This window comes from Pipistrellus hanaki, assembly GCF_964339955.1.
Source record: "Pipistrellus hanaki genome assembly, chromosome: 2".
NCBI classification, from domain to species: domain Eukaryota; kingdom Metazoa; phylum Chordata; class Mammalia; order Chiroptera; family Vespertilionidae; genus Pipistrellus; species Pipistrellus hanaki.
Window position 1 is genome coordinate 148,769,053 of NC_140504.1, and position 20,275 is coordinate 148,789,327.

Here is a 20,275-nt window from a genome sequence, read left to right on the forward strand (position 1 = left end):
TTGTTTGTTTAAACTCATCAGTAGAATATGCCTAAATCCTCTTTATTCTCATTCAGGCTTTTACTGCTACTCCAAATGATAACATTTACCTTCATATTATTAAACCAGTGATCAATTCTCAATCTATATTTACTTGATCTAACAGCATTGTTTAATCAATCCCTCTTCTTTAAAATGCTTACTTAGTTCATTTGGCTTCTAGTGTACATTTTCTAATATTTCCTCCCAACTCTCTGGTTACTCCCTATCAGTCTCTTTTGCTGGTTTCTGTTCATCTTTCAAAGATCTTCTAAGCTTTGGAGTTCTCTCCTCCACCAAACTCATCCTCTGTGAAATCTACATTTACTTATTTGGTTATCTCACATAGTCTTGTGTTTTCTCACCCACTATATGCTGTTTTCCCTAGTTTATATCTCTACATAAGTGTACTGCCTTAATTATGGATCTTTATATCCAGCCATCTAAGCAATGTCTCTATATGGATATTTAGTTTGCATGTTAAATTAACATGTGCAAAACTCAATTTCTAATTTTTTTTTATCCCTACAATTGTTTCTCAATATCAATAATCTTTCATATTTCAAGTAAGGACATCTCTGAATACCATGAAATGGAATACTTACTTTTTTTTATTCCTTTTTCTCTTATACTCATGTTTGAGCTGCCAGCTAATTCCTGTGGTCTCCATTGAAAATATACCCTGGACCAAACTACTTTTCTTTTTCTTTTTCCTAAGGATTCATAAAAAATTTTTTCTGCTTTATATTTGGGGAACTTTTCCCCCCTGTAATATTTTTTTTATTAGTATTAAATTATTATCTTTGTACATATATCATTGCCCACCCCCTCCCAGACATGTCCTCCCTCCCCAGAGTTTTGTGTCTATTGGTTGTACTTATACGCATGTATATAAGTCCTTCCGTTGATCTATTATCTCCCCCAGATCTCCCTACCCTCCCCGCTGCAATTTGACAGTCTGCTTGTTGCTTTACTGTCTCTATATCTATCTTTTGGTTCTTCAGTTTATAATGTTCTTTATCATCCATAAATAAGTGAGGACATGTTGTGTTTCTCTTTCATTGACTGGCTTGTTTCACTCAGGATGATGTTCTCCAATTCCATCCAGGTTGCTGCAAATGATGAGAATTTCTTCTTTTTTATGGCAGCATAATATTCCATTGTGTAGATATACCATAGTTTTTGGATCCAATCATCTGCTGATGGGCACCTAGGGTGTTTCCAAATGCTAGCTATTGTAAATTGTGCTGCTATGAACATAGGGGTGCATATATCCTTTCTGATTGGTGTTTCTAGCTTCTTGGGATATAGGAGTAGAATTGCTGGGTCAAATGGGAGTTCCATTTTCAGTTTTTTGAGGAAGCTTCATACTGTTCTCCACAGTGGTTACACCAGTCTACATTCCCACCAGCAGTGCAACCTCGCCAACACTTGTCATTTGTTGATTTGTTGATGTTGGCCATTCTGACAGGTGTGAGATGGTACCACATTGTTGTTTTGATTTGCATCTCTCGGATAATTAGTGACTTTGAGCATGTTTTCATGTGCCTCTTGGCCTTCCTTCTGTCTTCTTTTGAGAAGATTCTATTTAAATCCATTGCCCATTTTTTAATTGGGTCATTTATCTTCCTTTTATTAAGTTGTATAAGCTGTCTATAGATGTTGGAGATTAAACCTTTATCAGTGATAACATTTGCAAATATGTTCTCCCATACAGTTGGCTTTTTTGTTGTTTTGTTGATGGTTTCTTTTGCTGTAAAATAGCTTTTTATTTTGATGTAGTCCCATTTGTTTATTTTCTCTTTAGCTTCTATTGCCCTAGGGGCAGTATCAGTGAAGAAGTTCTTTTGGCATATGTCTGAGATTTTGCTGTCTGTGGATGCCTCTAGTATTTGTATGGTTTCCCTTCTTATGTTTAAGTCCTGTATCCATTTTGAGTTTATTTTTGTGTATGGTGTAAGTTGGTGATCTAGTTTCATTCTTTTGCATGTATCTGTCCAATTTTCCCAACACCATTTATTAAAGAGACTGTCTTGACTCCATTGTATGTTCGTGCCTCCTTTTGTCAAATATTAACTGAGCATAGTGATTTGGGTTGATATCTGGGTTCTCAATTCTATTCCATTGATCTATATGTCTGTTCTTGTGCCAGTACCAGGCTGTTTTGAGAACAGTGGCTTTGTAATACAGCTTGAAATCTGGTATTGAGATCCCTCCTACTTTACTCTTCTTTCTCAGGATTGCTGTAGCTATTCGGGGTCTTTTGTTGTTCCAAATGAACTTCTGAAGAGTTTTTTTCTAGGTCAGTGAAATAAGCCGTTGGTATTTTAATGGGGAGTGCATTGAACCTATAGATTGCTTTGGGAAGTATGGACATTTTGATGATGTTGATTCTACCAATCCATGAACATGGTATGTTCTTCCATCTGTTTACATTTTCCTCTATCTCTTTTTTCAGTGTCATGTAGTTTTCCGTGTATAGGTCTTTTACCTCCTTAGTTAAGTTTATTCCTAGGTATCTTAATTTTTTTGGTGCTATGGTAAATGGGATTGCCTTTTTAGTCTCTGTTTCTGCAAGTTCACTATTTGTGTTTAGAAATGCCATAGATTTCTTGGCATTAATTTTGTATCCTGCTACATTGCCAAATTCATTTATTAAGTCTATTAGTTTTTTGATGGAGTCTTTTGGGTTCTTTATGTACAATATCATGTCATCTGCAAATAAGGATAACTTTACTTCTTCTTTTCCAATTTGGATGCCTTTTATTTCCTCTTCTTGTCTAATTGCAATGGCTAGTACTTCCAGTACTATGTCAAACAGGAGTGGTGAGAGTGGGCATCCCTGTCTTGTTCCTGTTCTTAGAGGGAATGGTTTTAGTTTTTGCCCATTGAGTATGATGTTGGCTTTGGGTTTATCATATATAGCTTTTATTATGTTGAGGTATGATCCTTGTACTCCCACCTTGTTGAGAGTTTTTATCAGGAAAAGGTGTTGGATTTTATCAAATTCTTTTTCTGCATCAATTGATATGACTATATGATTTTTATCTTTCAATTTGTTTATGTGATGTATCACGTTTATTGATTTGCAGATATTGTACCATCCTTGCATTCCCAGAATAAATCCTACTTGGTCGTGGTGTATGATCTTTCTGATGTTCTGCTGGAGCCGATTTGCTAGAATTTTGTTGAGGATTTTGGCATCTAAGTTCATGAGGGATATTGGCCTGTAATTCTCTTTCATTGAGTTGTCTTTATCTGGTTTTTGTATTAGTATGATGCTGGATTCATAGAAGGAGTTTGGAAGTGTTCCTTCCTCTTGAATTTTTTGGAATAGTCTGAGTAGGATAGGTTTTAGTTCTTCCTTGAATGTTTGGTAAAACTCTCCTGTGAATCCATCTGGCCCTGGGCTTTTGTTTGCTGGAAGTTTTTTGATGACTGTTTCAATTTCTTCCCAAGTCACTGGTCTATTGAGGTTTTTAGATTCTTCCTGATTGAGTTTTGGAAGGTTGTATTTTTCTAGGAATCTGTCCATTTCCTCCAGGTTGTCCAGTTTGTTGGAATAGAGTTGTTCATTGTATTTTGTTACAATCCTTTGTATTTCATTGGGGTCTGTTGTTATTTCACCTCTTTCATTTCTGATTTTGTTTTTTGGGGAGATTTCATAATTTTTTATGATTCTAGATAAGTTCAGTGACCTCCTGGCTGGTCTCTCTATCTCTATCCTTGCCCCCCAAACTCTAATCCTTTGCAGTATTTTTTCTACCCAGCACCCAGTGTGATCCTTTTAAATATGTCACATTATGTCTTTCTTTTGCTCACCCCCAGCACCACAACCTCCCAAGTTACTCAGATTAAAAGCCAAAATTCTAACAATGGCCTACAAGACCCTTTACTGGCTGCCTGGCTCTCCGACCGCACAGGCTGTACTTACTCTCCCTCTGATCCCTGCTTTTGAATCATGCTGGCCATCTGTTGTCTGCCAAAGATACAGGAAAGCTCCTGCCTCAGCGCCTTAGATTTGCTGCTCTCCCTGCCTACAGTACTTTGTTTTCAGGCGTCTACAGCTTGACCACTAGTCTTTTTCAAATCTTTCTTCAGACATTACCTTTTTAGTGAGACCTTCCTTGACTAACTATTTAAAATGGGAATCCCACCAAGCTAACTTTCATCCTTCAACCTCCTTTCTTTCTTTTTTTTAATAGCATTTATCACTGTCCTTAAACAAACAATTTTACTTATGTATTGTTATCTATATCTCCCTATTAGAAGGTAAACTTCTTAGGGGCAATAATTTTTATCTGTTTTGTTCATTATTATATCCCCAATGCCTAGAATAGGCACAGAGTAGTGATCAGTAAATCTTTATTGAATGAATGAATGAATGAATGAGGAGTAGCTTCCTACTCCCAGTCTAGGCATTTTTCTGTTATAATGTACAAATTTATCATTCCCATAATGAAAAACAAAATAAATCCTTATACATTATGCTTGCTTGTGGTTTTGTAAATTATTAACTATATTATTATTTCTTCCTAGTTAATGTAGTGGTTTAACCTTCAATATAACTCTCTCTTTCACTCACCAAATTGTAATTTGTATTAGAATGTTAAAACCTAAATGAATTGAAATTGTACTAAGTTAACTGATGAAGAACTACTACAGTCATAGTGCCCCTTTGTGGTTACTGAAAGAATCAGAACTGAGAATATAATTTATCTGCCAATAATTCAGACTTACTTTTAGTCTGCCAGGGAATAGTTTATCTATTGATCCAGGCCATACTTTTATGTATTTTGTTGTTTGTTAACTGTCAGTATGGTCCAGACATGTTTCAAATGCATTTATGATCAATTATGATGCTCAGCTTCAATGTGACCTTCATTTTTGGCTAATTACATGTTGATTGCTACTAATCAGAACAAATTGGTCTGATAGAAGGAGAGAGTAAAGAGCAGTTGCTATATTGTTTTCTAACAGCTCATTTTGTGTCTGGGATAAAATTTGATGTGCTTCTCTTTACCAAACCACTTTTATACCACTTAATTACTCTCTTTTATGGGTTGCTTACACAGGACTTTTATCTATGTAAAAGTATAAATTGTATGTGTATCTATTTATAAATATACAAACCATCAGTGTCCCAACTCAGGAATTCTTACCATCATTTAAAGGCTGAGAAAGCATTAGTACCTTCAGTATTCACCTTTATAAATCCATTTAAATGTATCCACTAGAGGACTAGTTTAGTTCTCTTTCAAAGTAATTTAATAAATTATCAAAGTAAAATTTTCTGTTAGGTGGCTCCTACTATGTTAATGATTTATTCAGCTTAGCTGTAATCAGAGTGAGCTTTTGACATTTGCATTAATACAAATGTTGCCTTCTTCCAAGAAAAAAAAGTAAGTATATTAGATGTTGTGAATGTCCCTAAATGGTTCTTCAACTTTTGTAGAGATACTTGTGAAACTTCTGATAATCCCTCTAGAGCACATGTGTCAAACACAAGGCCCACGGGCCAAATCCAGCCCGCCAGGCCTTGCAATGTGGCCCGCACCGCGCTGTCATCACTGCACTCCGCTGTCAGTTTATGACATTGTCAGTTTGTGACTGTTCAGTAAACCATTCGGCCCGTGATTTAGGCTGGATTTTAGATTTTGGCCCCTTCTCTGATTGAGTTCGACACCCCTACTCTAGAGGTATGAGTATGTATGTGATTGTGTGTGTGTGTGTGCTCATGTGTGTATGAAACACTAAGAAAGAGAAAATATGTATGGAGATGGGTTTTCAAAACTTCTAGAAAGAATTAGACTGCTGCTACTATAAAACAATATCAACTGTTTGAGATTTAAGGTGTTCATTTAGTTATCCACCTATTACCTTATCTTTGGGGCCAACACATGTCCTTGTGGGCAGAAACATGGCCCAAAGCTGAGAAGATGTGAGCTCAGCAGCAGTGTTTCCACCTAACTGCCAATGAAGGTGAACTAGCATCTGGCAAGTAAGAATAGTTAGCAAAGTATACAATCGGGAGGTGGGGCAAGTCACAAGGAGCAACTGAAGGTGAAGGAGAGAATGTGCAAGAAGAATTGACTTCACCTCTCATGACTTAATATGATTTCTTTCTTTCTTTTTTACAAGGAAAAACAAAACCATTGGAGTGCATTTATTTTTATTTTTATTTTTATTTATTTATTTATTTTTGTAATGCTAGTTTCTCTCTGTGGAGTTACTAATTGGATTTCAGTCATACCACTGCGGCTCTGCGGACTAGCAGAGGGATCTGGTTTAGCATTAATAGGTCCCCAAAGTTTATTAACGTGAAATAATTGCATCGGTGACCTCTCTGCCTACATGTGACTTGTGTTGCTAAAAGACTATAATAACAATTGATTGCCACAAATAGCCCTCATTTTGTTAGTTTCTAATGGTAACAAAACCCCAATTATGTTTTGAGAATTGTTGATAATTCAATTGCACTGATTGTTATTAGTAGCATAAGTTATCAATGTTTGGAGCATTTTAATCATCATTTTATTCAAATATAAGAAAAGAAGCAAGTTTCTAACCCTAAAAATATATACACTACACAGGAAAAATTGACAAAATCTGAATAAAGTTAATGTATTGTAACATAATCAATTTTTTGGTGGTGATATTCTACTATAGTTATGCAAATTATTGCCATTGGGCAAAACTGGCTGAAAAGTATGTGGACTCTGTTGTTTCTCAGAGTTGCATGTAGATCTACAATTATCTGAAAATCAAAAGTTAAAAACAAGTCCATCATTGGCAGCATCTTATCATTTTAACAGAACACAACATCGAAGGGCAAGGAGTAGAGATTAACAATCAGTATATGAAATTTCATTATTTACAATATGATTAGAAAGTTGATTTAGTTTCTTTTATGGAAAATGGTGCTTGCTCTTAATCATGTTGAGTACTTTAGAAGTCTAACCTTATAGATGTATCCTTGGTTTGTTCTGCTTAATTCAGTTCCCACCATTGTGTTCCTTTTCTACATAGATCTGTGTCTCCAAGTGCCCAGAAAAATTTTTAACCTATTTGGAAATGCAATTTCCATTTGAAAGAGACAAACACTCTTGGGACTATTATAGCCAGTTCTGCAAGTCCCCTATTTTTCGCCCTGCACAGGTATGTATGTTCAAGTATATAAATTTAGAAAATAATTTAACTTTTATTTCAATATCAAGTGAAGCTTGAGCATTTGTAACTGAATGAGCTCCCAAATATAGGAAATGATTACTAAAGGTACCATTCCATTAAAACATGTGCTCACATGCAGGTATACATAGAAAAACACACATATCATTTATAGCACATTTTGTAGGTTTGGGGGGTTATGCAAGACGTAAGTCTGGAAAGTTAGCTTCAACTTTTCCCTGACACCAATAAATTCTCTACTTGGATGGAAGTTTTTGCTGTCAAGAGCTAAGACTTAATGTCATTGGCAGTCACTATTTTATTAATGCATTGATGAAGCTCCCTGTTTAATAAATAACATGTAAAATTTTACTTCCAACCCTCACTTATAATTATTCATTTTTTAAAAATCCCCAAACCCTACCTAGGTTTATGAATTATAAGGGAATTTGAAAGCTTAATTAGTATTAAGGGCTTCCAAATTAGAGAAGATGTTGTTCTTTCCAGAAGAAAATTTAAGGATTAGAGACTCAGTAAGTAACTCACACCTATTTTCTTTTTAAAAAAATATTTTTATTGATTTCAGAGAGGAAGGGAAAGGGAGAGAGATATAGAAACCTCAATGATGAGAAGGAGAATCATTGATCACCTGCCTGCCTGCCTCCTGCACATCCCCTCCTGAGGATCAAGCCCATAACCCAGGCATGTGCCCTGACCAGGAAACGCACCTTGACTTCCTGGTTCATAGGTCAATGCTCAACCACTGAGCAACACTGGCTGAGTTCTTTTTTTCTTTTATTTTTTTTAAAGAGTTACATACTTTCAAAGGTGTGCCTTGATTTCAGAGGGTCTGGTTTTATTTTTGTTGATTCAATTGAATTTCAGTTAGAGCATTTAAGAGCATTTGTTAACCAATTATGTGGGTATGATAATCTCACTAATACTTTTATTAGGGGAGTAATTTGGAATAATGAGATTATTATGCAACTGAGCTTTTAATGGACAAGGGTTCTATATTGAGAGTAAAAGATGTCATCACATAGCCTTTGAAATGTTAACATACTCTTTCTTCCATTTTAGACTCTCTCACAAATAGTAATGGATGATGATTGTCCAGCAGCGATTTTTCCAAGCAAACCTTGTAAGTGGTTATTATTTTACCTTAGAAATATAGAATCTATGAAGAAGTTGCTTAATTTAACACCGGTTTGGCTCAGTGGATAAAGCGTCGGCTTGGGGACTGAAGGGTCCCGGGTTTGATTCCTGTCAAGGGCATGTACCTTGGTTGCGGGCATATTCCCAGTCGGGGGTGTGAAAGAGGCAGCTGATTGATGACTCTCTCTCATCAATGTTTCTAACTCTCTATCTCTCTGCCTTCCCCTCTGTACAAAATCAATAAAATATATTCTTAAAAAAATTTAACTCCCTTATTTCACAATGGAAGAAACTGAGGTCAATAATATTACCAAGACTGGCCCAAGACCCCAGAGTTAATTAGGAAAGAAGCCAAAGCTAATGCTCATTCTCCTGACACTAGCCAAGGCTATTTCCACTGGAGTTGTGTGAGTTTGGGGTTTTGATGCATAAACACCCACATATAAAAAAATTGAAAATTAATTTTTGAAAGCCCAATCAGGCTGATTATTTGGTACTTTATGAACACACATAAACACATACAGAAACAGACATTTACTGAATACTGACCCCTGAATTCAACCAAAATGTTTGTTCAGAAATTGCTGGGAGAGTGATGGACAGACATATACTTTTCTTTATAATTTGAAATTTGAAATATTTATATGTCTCCTGAATAAATCAACATTTCATATCTTTAAAAATTTATAAACTTTATTTAACTCTGTTTAGAAGAAAATGAAATAATCAATAATTTTCCTTTCTTATGGATATAATTCTAATTATAGAGAAAAATCTTTACATAAAGATGTTCATCATAATGTTATCCAAAAGGACATCCTAAAAAAACACACAAAGAAAATACTCTAATGCCTAAGAGCAAGAGAAAGCTCAAATAATTGATGAAATGTTTACTAAATGAAATATTTTAGTATTACAAGTATTATGTAAAATTATAATGTTAAATGAAATATAAGATTCTATATGCATTAGAATGAAAAACATATATAAATTAAAATAAAGAAAAAAAATTGGAAAGGAATATGCCAATATATTAAATAGTTGTTTTGGAGGTGGCAAAACACTGGGCATTTTCTCCATTTTAAAAAATATATATATTTTTTATTGATTTTTTACAGAGAGGAAGGGAGAGGGATAGAGAGTTAGAAACATCTATGAGAGAGAAACATTGACCAGCTGCCTCTAGCATACCCCCCACTGGGGATGTGCCCACAACCAAGGTACATGCCCTTGACCAGAATCGAACCTGGGACCCTTCAGTTCGCAGGCTGATGCTCTATCCACTGAGCCAAACTGGTTTCGGCTCCATTTTTCTTTTTACAATGAGTATATGTTTCTTTTAATATGAAAGAAAGTCAATTCATCAGGGTTGAGTAGAAAGTCAGGTAAAAATTGAAGTAGCTACCACCAAACACAATGTCTTATAGGCTCCCATCACTCTTCTCTTGGTCATTAAAGACCCAAGCAAAGATATAAATTTTCTAAGCAATTGCATTTTACCAGGAAGCAAGTCACATTTTTCAAAAAATATTTCATTTTACCTAAGCAGCAAGTGTCTATAGCAAATAATAGTACAAACTTTTATGCAAAAAGATAAAATGATTCATTAGTCACTGAAGATATAATAATATAAAAGTATAAGATATAGTTCCTGCTCTTACAAGTACAGTTTGGTTAAATCTCACAATATAAAATGTACAATGTTGATACATAAATGAATAAGACATAGTCCCTGCCTGTTTAGTGACGGGGACATTAAGGTAAACATTGCAATCAATGTGTATTTCCCTGGTATGGGAGTAAGCATAGTTACTTAATAGAATAGTATACAGCTAATAAAATTCACTCATTAAAGAGTTTATAAAAGGAAATGAACAATATGAAAAAGAAAAACACAAGTAATGTATAATTATAATGAGAAAAAACAAAAGCCACAGTCTTGTAGGAGAAAGACTGAAAGGGAAGTTAACAAAAGATATAATTCACTGTGGGTGAATTAATAAACTATGTATAGTTTGGTATCTTCATATTTTCTCTATTTTCCAAATATGCACTGAGCATATTTAGTAATTGAAACTAACAGACTGAATGAGTAGTTGCCTAGAAATAATATTTAGAACAGACCTGGGGGACTCTGTAGGGAGACACAGCTGTATTTAAGGAGTGGAAAGGGAAAAATGCACAGAAGGATGCAGGAGGGAATCCAAACATGTAAGGCAAAGAAGTGACTTTGGAAAGGCAGGGGTGGCCTTCCATCTCAAAGACTCCGGAAAGCTAACTCATTCAACAGCAAATATTTACTGAGTTACACCACGTACCAAGCACTGTGCTAGGTCATGGATTCAAGCAGGATGAAGACTAAAAAATGTTTGGAAGTTTTGGGAATTAGGAAGTCTTTGGCATCACTAGAAGACAATTTCCATGGAGTTGTGGGCAGAAGTGTGATTGGGTTAAGAGGGAATGGAAGCAGCTGGTAGAGACTATTATGTCAGTTATGCCAGAAAGTGGGAAGGGGAAAGACAGGGAGGCTAAGGAAGAAACCAGTAATATAATATTCTAAGTGCTCCAGAAGGTGGAGGAGGGTAGACAAGAGATCACTTGAGCCAGGAACGTCAGGAGAGGCTTTATAGGACATATTTCTTCCTTTTCTGTATCAACTGCTTTGATATGTTTAAGTCTAAACTTTATATGAACCCATGCAAACCTGTGATGCTTTGTTGGGGAGCTTCCCAGGTGAAATCTGAAACCAGCTCCCATGCACAGATGGTAGAGAAGTAAAATCAAGTTTCATAAGTAAAGGATCTGAGGAGAGGAGAAGAGATAAACCAAGGAACTATGTATACTTAACATATATAGCTCATGAGCACGGGCAATGGCTTAGCGAAGTCTTGGGTGTGTGTGGGGGGGTGTGGGTAGAGCCCGAGAAGAGGAGGGTAAAAGTGGGGAGAATTGGAGATATCTATAATACTATCAACAATAAAATATATATTTTAAAAGTAAGCAAAGGACCTTACTTAGTAGGCAGCCTCCAGACCAGTAGTTTTCTGTACCCACCTGCCAAATATTAGAAGTTTATATAGAGGCCTTAAGTGGGGGGGGGGTCAGTCACTTACCCAATCCAGATACTCTCATCACCATATTCTGTCTCAAAGCTTCTAACTTGGAAAACATCCCAAGCACAGGGGAGGAAGTGGGAGCCTCCAGTTGCCCAGGTCCAGCTAGTGGTCAAACCAGAGATCATCTTTTTTGACCTTCCCACATGACCCTAACCATGACTGGCTCTTACAGTAACATGGTCTCTTTCTTTGCCCTGTGCCCTGAGAAGTCAACAGGAGGGATTCCCTAGCATGGAGGTGGCTCGTTTGGTGGCTATCTGGCTACTTTGGAGGCAGACACCATGGCAGCAATATAGGCACAAGCAAGGGGAAAACAAGGATATCCAAAACCAGGGACAAATTATTTATTTATTTGTTTATTTATTTATCTATCTATTTATTTATTTATTACCAAGAGGATCATGATCTGAACAATGGATTTACTAAGTCCCCTAGGTTGGGGGTAAGATCACTCAGGACAGTTACTTGTATCCTCATGTGATTTAATAAAGATGGTATATTAGTACACTCATCAGGTATGAGCATGCAACATATAAAATGTTATGTATTTATATATGTTACATTTTTTATATATTTGGCAGGTGAGTACAAAAATCTACTCACCTTGCAGCTGCTCAAAACAAGCGTCGTAAGTTTCCTTGCCAACTAAACATGCCACCTACAGTCTGGAGTGTTCTGACTTTTTTTCATTCTCTCCTTGCCCTCCACATCTGAGGGCTCCTTTTGGATTTACACCCAGGAATCTCCAGCCAGGCTTCTGAGCCAACATGCTTCTTATAAGAAAAAGTATGAAAATTATTCATTTTTAAGTTTATTTTCTCACTTCATTTAAAATTGGGATTTAAACATATTTTTAGCAATAAAGATTGTAAAGGGGCAAGGATTCTAGTTAATCAAAATAATCATATAGGAGGTAGAACAATGAATTAATAACTCTTCTCAGAAACTGTGCTAGTGGTCAAACCAGAGATCACTTTTGGACTGAGTAATTTTTGTTAGCTTCAGTGTTTCTATTTCCAGACTCTAAAAAAACAAAACATGTAAATGAGAAAGGTAGAAAATTTTTGAAGCTTTACAAATCCTATCTAATAAAGAGGGAACATGCCAATTGACCATCACTCCATCACAAAGACGGCTGCATCCACAGCTGAGGCCAAGTTCCCATAGGAGACTTAACAAGCAACCAGCAGGGACCTGAGCTATGCCCTCCCCGATCTGGGGCTTGACAGGGGACCTCAGGCTGTGCCCCCTACCCAGTGGGGCCTGACGAGGGTCCTCAAGGTGCACCCCCAGTGCTGGGTCGAGGGAACTCAGGCTGCGCCGCCACCCAGTGGGGCTTGACAGGGACCTGAGACAGTGGGACCTGAGGCTGTGTGCCCCCAACCTGGTGGGGCTTGATGGGGTACCTCAGGCCATGCCCCCCACCCAGCGGGGCTTGATGAGGGATGTCAGGCTGTGTCCCCTACCTGGCAGGGCTTGATGGAGGACCTCAAGGCATACCCCCCAGTCTTGGCGCCGGGCTGGGGACCTGAGGCTACGCCCCTTGCCTGGCAGGGCTTAACAAGGTTGGGACTGGCTGGATCTGGATCTATCTCAATGTGGGGTGATCCGGCTGGGTCTGAGTCTTACATGATTTTGAGGTGCATGTGGGTGGGCAGGAACTTGACTCTGGGTCCTATGGTGAACCCCAGACTCTGACAGAAGGGAGGTTTTCATATACATTTTACTAATTTTATTTCATCTCTGACACTTCTATTATAGAGAAAGGGAAAATAGCAATATTAAATTATTTCCTCTAATTAATTCCCTTTTAATGTGCACAAATTTCGTGCAGTAGATCACTAGTTAAAATATAATTGTCTTAGTAATACTGAAAGTTTGAGTAATACTGAAAATTTATTTTCCAAGCAATTATTCACTAATCTAATTTTCAAGGTTTCATTCAAGGAGTATCTAAGTTGGTGTGTGTGGTTCTTTTCTTTTCTTTTTATTTTTTTAAATAACAAAACTAAACTCATCCAATATTAGAAGTAAATGTAGCCTTTTAAAATCTACAGGAGAGCTACAGTATCAGAGTTCCTCTTTTAAAACATGTGCTGTATATCTTACTTGATGAATGTACCATGTATAAAATAATTAAGTTTAGAATTTATCTTCAGATTGTCATTATATTTGCTTTCCATGTGTCTTATAACAAGCAGGCAATTTTCTGACCATAAAATAATGAGTAATTATAATTGCTTAGTAGCAATTATACATTGTCTTGCAAGAACTTGGTTATAAATAACAGAAAGCTTAACAAAGGGAGGAAGTAGAAAAGTGATTACCATAATTTTCATTTATTTTTACAGTTCTCCGGAGGTGTTTCCCTGACTTCTCTACTGAAAATGGCATTTTAACAGTAGGAAATAAGACCACATTCGAAGATGGAAAAGGGCATACAAGAAATGCTGTAGAACTCAGGGCAGCTGCAAAGTATGCTTGTTTCTATTTCCATTTTCAGTTTTGATGCTCCCCATTTTTGTACCCAAAACTAAAGCTTCCATTAGTTTATCACGGGAAGAATTATGTATTATGAAATATACATGTCATTGTGGATTGGAAAGCTTGGTCTGTGCTCATTAAGAAAAGCATCTAAAGGAGAAACTAGAAGAATTAGAAAGAACAATTATGATTTTTAAAATGGGTAAATCTTTCATTATCAACAGGTATAGAAATAAGACATCAGAAAATGTACTGAAAAATAATCATATAACTTGCTTTTTGAATGGACATAATTTTAGAAAACCTATGTTTTTAAAGCACCATTTAAATAAATATGGCTGAAATAATAAAGCTACCCAATGTTTTTATGGGATAGGGCCTTAAGAAAGGTGAGACAGCCTACCAATGCTGTTTCAGTACTAACTACAATGTTAGTATGTCTACATACTAACTACAATGAACTGAGTTTTCTGTTTTCATTGGTTGCACACATCACGGTACTCCACATTGGAAAATATAATTCCCTGGTTGCACACACACATGAGTTCACAAACATACACACACAGAGCATCATTGCATTACTTAGTTGTTGAATGAAAATAAAGGTATTCTAAAATTTAATTTTATTTTTTTTAAAATATATTTTATTGATTTTTTACAGAGAGGAAGGGAGAGAGAGCTAGAAACATCGATGAGAGAGAAACATTGACCAGCTGCCTCTTGCACACCTCCTACCGAGGATGTGCCCGCAACCAATGTACATGCCCTTTACCGGAATCGAACCTGGGACCTTTCAGTCCGCAGACCGACGCTCTACCACTGAGCCAAACCGGCTTCGGCTTAATTTCTTTCTTAAAAGACTTTTAGCATTCCTAATAGAATAGTACAGTATCTACATGTTGAGAATATAATAGCAACATGGACAAATTTTGCAAATAGAAAGCTATGTGGAACAATACAAGTACAATTCTATTAATAAAAAAAAATTTAAAAACAAGTGCCAGCAAATTAAATTACCCTGTGATGCTTATTTAAGTGGTAAAACTAAAAAGAAAACTAGGAAATTATTATCACAAAAATCAGGATTGTGGTTATTTTAGACAGGGTGGGGAAGCTTTTTTCTGCCAAGGGCCATTTGGATTTTTATAACACCATTTGCAGGCCATACAAAATTAACAACTTAAAACTTAGCCTGCTATGTTTGGTCAAACATTGATTAACTCACCCCTAGTGCCTTGGCAGGACCAGACCAAATGATTTTGCGGGACTTACATAGCCCATGGCCCTGACGTCCCCGAACCCCCAACCCCCACTTTAGGGAAAGGGGGAAGGTATTGTGATTGGGGTACAATGGAAAAGGGATGACATAATTGTAGTTACTTACATGTGTTCATTTGATCATTCATCAAACTGGATATTAATGATTTGCGCACTTTTCTGTATGTGCCCATTGTTACAGAGCTCTCAGAGTTTTAGAAAGGTGAATTAAAGATGATGATTATTCTTGACTCTATGGATCTTGTAAGTTAAAAGCTGATCTTTACATTTAAATTTTTTCACATAGTGAGGCTTCTGCAATATTTAGGGCATGTCACATATGTTGGAAAAGTATATGTTCACCATACTTGAAAGCCTTAATGACTCTCTGTGTATAGATACAGCCGCCTTTGTAGGTTTACCAAAGAGACATCTCATGAACTGTTGTGTCTAGGAGTCACTACTGATAAATGGTTTCTAAAAATATGCTCTGAACAGCAGCTTGCAAAATTTCTTTTATCATAACAAGAACATTGATTTCCCCCCCTTTTTTGAATTCAGAAATATCAATAAAGCCCTCAATGCAAAGGCAATTGGAATGAAAGTGTTTGAAGACTATGCAATGAGTTGGTATTGGATTCTCATGTAAGTAAAAACATAGATGTTTTTCCCCCAGCCCGATTCTGATTTTATCTTGGTAATATTCTTTTTTTTTTTTTTTTCAAATTCCCAGTATATTCATGAATTCAAGGTTGACTCAGACCTCAGTTCCTGCCATTTTGTTTTTTCCTATAGAATAAAACTGGGACAAAGATATTTGGAAATATTTCCAGTATTGAGAGGAAATTATAAGGGTATAAATTTTAATTATATTCATTAGAATACATGGAGGCAGCATCTAATACGTTGGCTTCTCATCACCTGTTATGGTGGATGCAGTGTTATTTCTCTGGCCTATTTTGTCACTTGTCCTTCCTTGACTTCCAAGGAATCATTCTTATTCTTTAATACATTCCTTCCACATAATGTTTGTTATTATCATCCACAAAGGTCTCTGTACTTATGAGGAGCTGAAAAAATATGAAGAGATGAGGAAATTCAAAATTTTCAGACATAAGATTTGCAGTCCTGAAAATGCAATCCCACTGTGGAGTGGTATATGTGTTTGATATAGCTAAGGACATTGTGTCAACTTCTGGCTGTTCTGTCACCTTCTTGTGTCTTAAAAGCATCTATGGTTGCCTACTGATCAAAGAATAAAGCGAAAACTTCTTTAGATACTGACAAGGCCATTTGCAACCTAGTCTAACTTAGTCTCCCAGGTTCATCTCCACCCAGGTTTTTTTATTAACCTTATATTCTAAACACATTAAATAGCATTCCTAGACTGCCAAACTCACATGTTTTTGTGCATTCTGTTCTCTTTCCTAGCATTATCTTTCTTTATGCCCTAGGCAACTTTATCTCATTACTTTAAATCAGCTTTTATGTCATTTATTAAGTCTTATTTGACTCCCACAGATATAATTAGTTACAGCCTTCTCTGTGTTCTTTATACCTAGTGTGTGTGTGTGTGCGTGTGTGTGTTTACATACCTAAATACACATACACATGCATACCTATCTTATATATAGTGCCTACCTACCATTTTGTGTTTTATTTACTTGGCTCTTTTCCTCTGATAAACTGTGAACTGTTTACCATAGTAATTATGACATCGTTGTTTTCCTAATTCCTATTATAGTTTTTGGAACATAGAAGGTGCATTGAAAATGTCAATTCAAGCAACATTTATATAAATACTAAAGGAACAACATAGATATATTTAACTATAAGGTGCTTACTAAAGTCAAACTGTATTGTGTATAAAAAACTAGTGAGTAATTTTAGATCTGTAAAACTAATTTTCTGAGATTTTACTCATTTCAATGCTTTGTGTTAAATAATTGCAGTAATTATTGTCAGAGCGTATTACAATTTCAGGATATATCTCTATAGCAGAGATTATAGTCTATACTTGATAGTATTAAACTGCTTCATCTTTCATCAGGTTCAGTTACCACTAGATGATGTTCATATTTCTTCTTTCACTCTCTCTGAAAGGTATACACTCTGATAGACTCTCTTTCCCACCTCACTCCCAGCATACACACTGGAAGCCTCTTTGCTACCCCGGCCCTATTCATACATTAGAGCATAAACACCTCCCTTTAGTTTCAGCTCTTTTGCTCTCATCTGTTTAATGACTATCAAGCCAAAGAGTGATAAGCTGTGACTTAGTTTATTCACTTATAATTTTTATACAGGAATTTAAAATACACAGAATAAACCTTTATGAATATTCCCCTTGGACTATGCCATAGAATAATCTCTCAATTGAATAGAAGCATTAAAGGATCTGTGATTTTTAAAAGGAAATTTAGACCATAGTGAAAATGACTACAAAATCATGAGTTCAGGATCTGTGTGGGGCAGTTAGTTTTACTGTCTTTCTGTCCTAAGTCTCTTTCTGACTACTAGACAGTTATATTGCATAAGGTTTCCATAGGGTTTCCAGGTAGATAGGACAGCACAGTGGATAGGTGTGAATAAAAAACAACAAAAAACATAGCAACTGTGGCAGATAGGCCAAATTGTAGGTTGGAGGAATTGTGTTTTTTCATGAACAATGATTGATACCAAGCTTCAGTTTACCTACCAGGCACAGGAAGATGAGTCATGTATAAATTCCCGATGGTCCCACTCTTTCATACAAAGTCCTAACAGAAACCATTGTTTGTGCTTTTAAATGTTACAAATGTTTCTATAGCTAGGTAAAATGAAATGATCTGAGAATTATTTTGAGTAGAAAAAAAAAGCATTTTCTGGCTATATTCATTATGCCATGTTCAGCACACTTGACCCTGTGTTTGTGTTATGTTTCTTCCGTTAGTGGCCTGACAATTGCCATGCTCCTAAGTTGGCTATTTCTACTACTCCTGAGGTTCATAGCTGGATTCCTCTTCTGGATCTTCGTATTGGGTGTGCTTGGAATTATAGGTTATGGTAGGTATCACCCCTCTTAAGATCACCAAATATCAGAATTACCTTTTTCTTTTCAGTTCCCATCATCAATTGCCAAGAAGCATTTTCTTGCAGTGAATTTCATTATCCTTTGCTTCCCCCAAAAGTGTTAAATTGAGAAATATTACTTGTTTGCATATATTTTCTCTATAACTTTTTTTTCTTTATTTTTTAAATTCTTTATTGTTTAAAGTATTACATATAGTATTACACATGTCTCCTTTTTGCCCATTAACCTATCCCCGGCCACTCCCACCCCCTAGCACATGCCCTCACCCTCCTAGTATCTGTGTCCATATGCTCATATGCATGTATATAAGTCCTTTGGTTGATCTCTTAACACCCCATACACACAGCCTTCCCTCTGAAGTTTGATAGTCTGTTTGATGCTTCTCTGTTTCTGGATCTATTTTTGTTCATCGGTTTATATTGTTCATTATATTCCACAAATGCGTGAGATCATGTGATATTTTCTTTCTCCAACTGCCTTATTTCACTTAGCAAAATGCTTTCCATGTCTATCCATTATGTTGCAAATGCTAAGAGTTCCTTCTTTTTTACAGCAGCGTAGTATTCTACTGTGTAGGTGTGCCACTGATTTCTAATCCACTCATCTGCTGATGGGCACTTAGGCTGTTTCCAAATCTTAGCTATGGTGAATTGTGCTGCTATGAATATAGAGGTTCATATGTCCTTTCTGATTTCTTGGGATCTATTCCTAGAAGTAGGATTACTGGGTCAAATGGGAGTTTCATTTTTAATTTTTTGAGAAAACTCCATATTGTTTTCCACAGTGGCTGTACCAGTCTGCATTCCCACCAGCAGTGCACAAGGTTTCCTTTTTCTCCACATCCTCATCAGCATTCTTCTTTATCTTGAAAAGAAAAGTATTTTTAACATGTTCTACTCTATCACTAGCAGCCTTTGGTGTCACGTCTCATGGGTATTAAGAAGGAAATGAAAAGATCCCTCTTAGGTTAATGAAAAACATTTCAGACAACTTATTTTATTCCTTTAATTTTTCTATTTGATCAAAGGCACATCTACATAGTTACAGAAGTGTGATCTATTTTTTCCTTTCAATTTAGTACCTTTAATCCAGGCACTGTCACACACTTTAATAATTGGCCAGCACGCCATCATGAGGCATCACTCTCTAGATGCACATGTGTCAAACACAAGGCCCACGGGCCAAATCCAGCCCGCCAGGCCTTGCAATGTGGCCCGCACCGCGCTGTCATCACTGCACTCCGCTGTCAGGTTATGACATTGTCAGTTTATGACTGTTCAGTAAACCATTCGGCCCGCGATTTAGGCTGGATTTTAGATTTTGGCCCCTTCTCTGATTGAGTTCGACACCCCTACAAGGCAGGTATTCTGAATTACACTTATTAGATGGAGAGTTAACTTTATGTCAAGGTTGAAATTGAACCACTGACTTGATCCCTCCAAAAACTGTACAATGTGACACTAAAAAAATAAATCAAAGTCTCTCCCAAGGAATAATATGACAATCATGACAGCTTCCTTTCAGTCCTATAATAAATGCATGGGCCAATATATGAATGTTTGGGAGGTTTCTATTCAAAAGAACGATTTTCCCTACACCACTTGGATTGAAAAGCAGTGTATGGTAGCAGACACCAAAATAACAATTTCCTATTTCTGTCACTCAAAGAAGAAGAGTTTTACATTTATCATTATAAGGAAGCAGTTGAACTTTAGGACCCAGCAATTCCACTTCTGGATATTTATCTGAAGAAACCAAAAACACTAATTTGAAAAAATATATGCATCCCTATGTTCATTAAGCATTATTTTACAATGATATGGAAGCAACCTAAATGCCTATTAATAGATGATTGGATAAATCAGATGTGATACATGTAGATAATGGGATATTACTTGGCCATGAAAAAGAATGAAATTTTACTATTTGTGACAACATGGATGAATCTAGAGGGTATTACACTAGTTGAAATAAATCAGACAAAGAAAGAGAAATGCCATATAAT

At 36.3% G+C, this 20,275-nt stretch overlaps 1 protein-coding gene across 2 annotated transcripts in view; it reads left to right on the forward strand.

Annotated features, from left to right (window-relative positions):
* SLC44A5 (solute carrier family 44 member 5) overlaps positions 1-20,275 on the forward strand; it is a 311,252-nt gene that overhangs the window by 255,948 nt on the left and 35,029 nt on the right. For both annotated transcript variants that reach the window (XM_084873496.1, XM_084873495.1), the window contains exons 7-11: positions 7,048-7,176; positions 8,266-8,326; positions 13,808-13,931; positions 15,759-15,842; positions 18,130-18,242. In XM_084873496.1, coding sequence (XP_084729622.1) covers positions 7,048-7,176; positions 8,266-8,326; positions 13,808-13,931; positions 15,759-15,842; positions 18,130-18,242 — 511 coding nt within the window. The remainder of the gene's footprint in view (positions 1-7,047; positions 7,177-8,265; positions 8,327-13,807; positions 13,932-15,758; positions 15,843-18,129; positions 18,243-20,275) is intronic.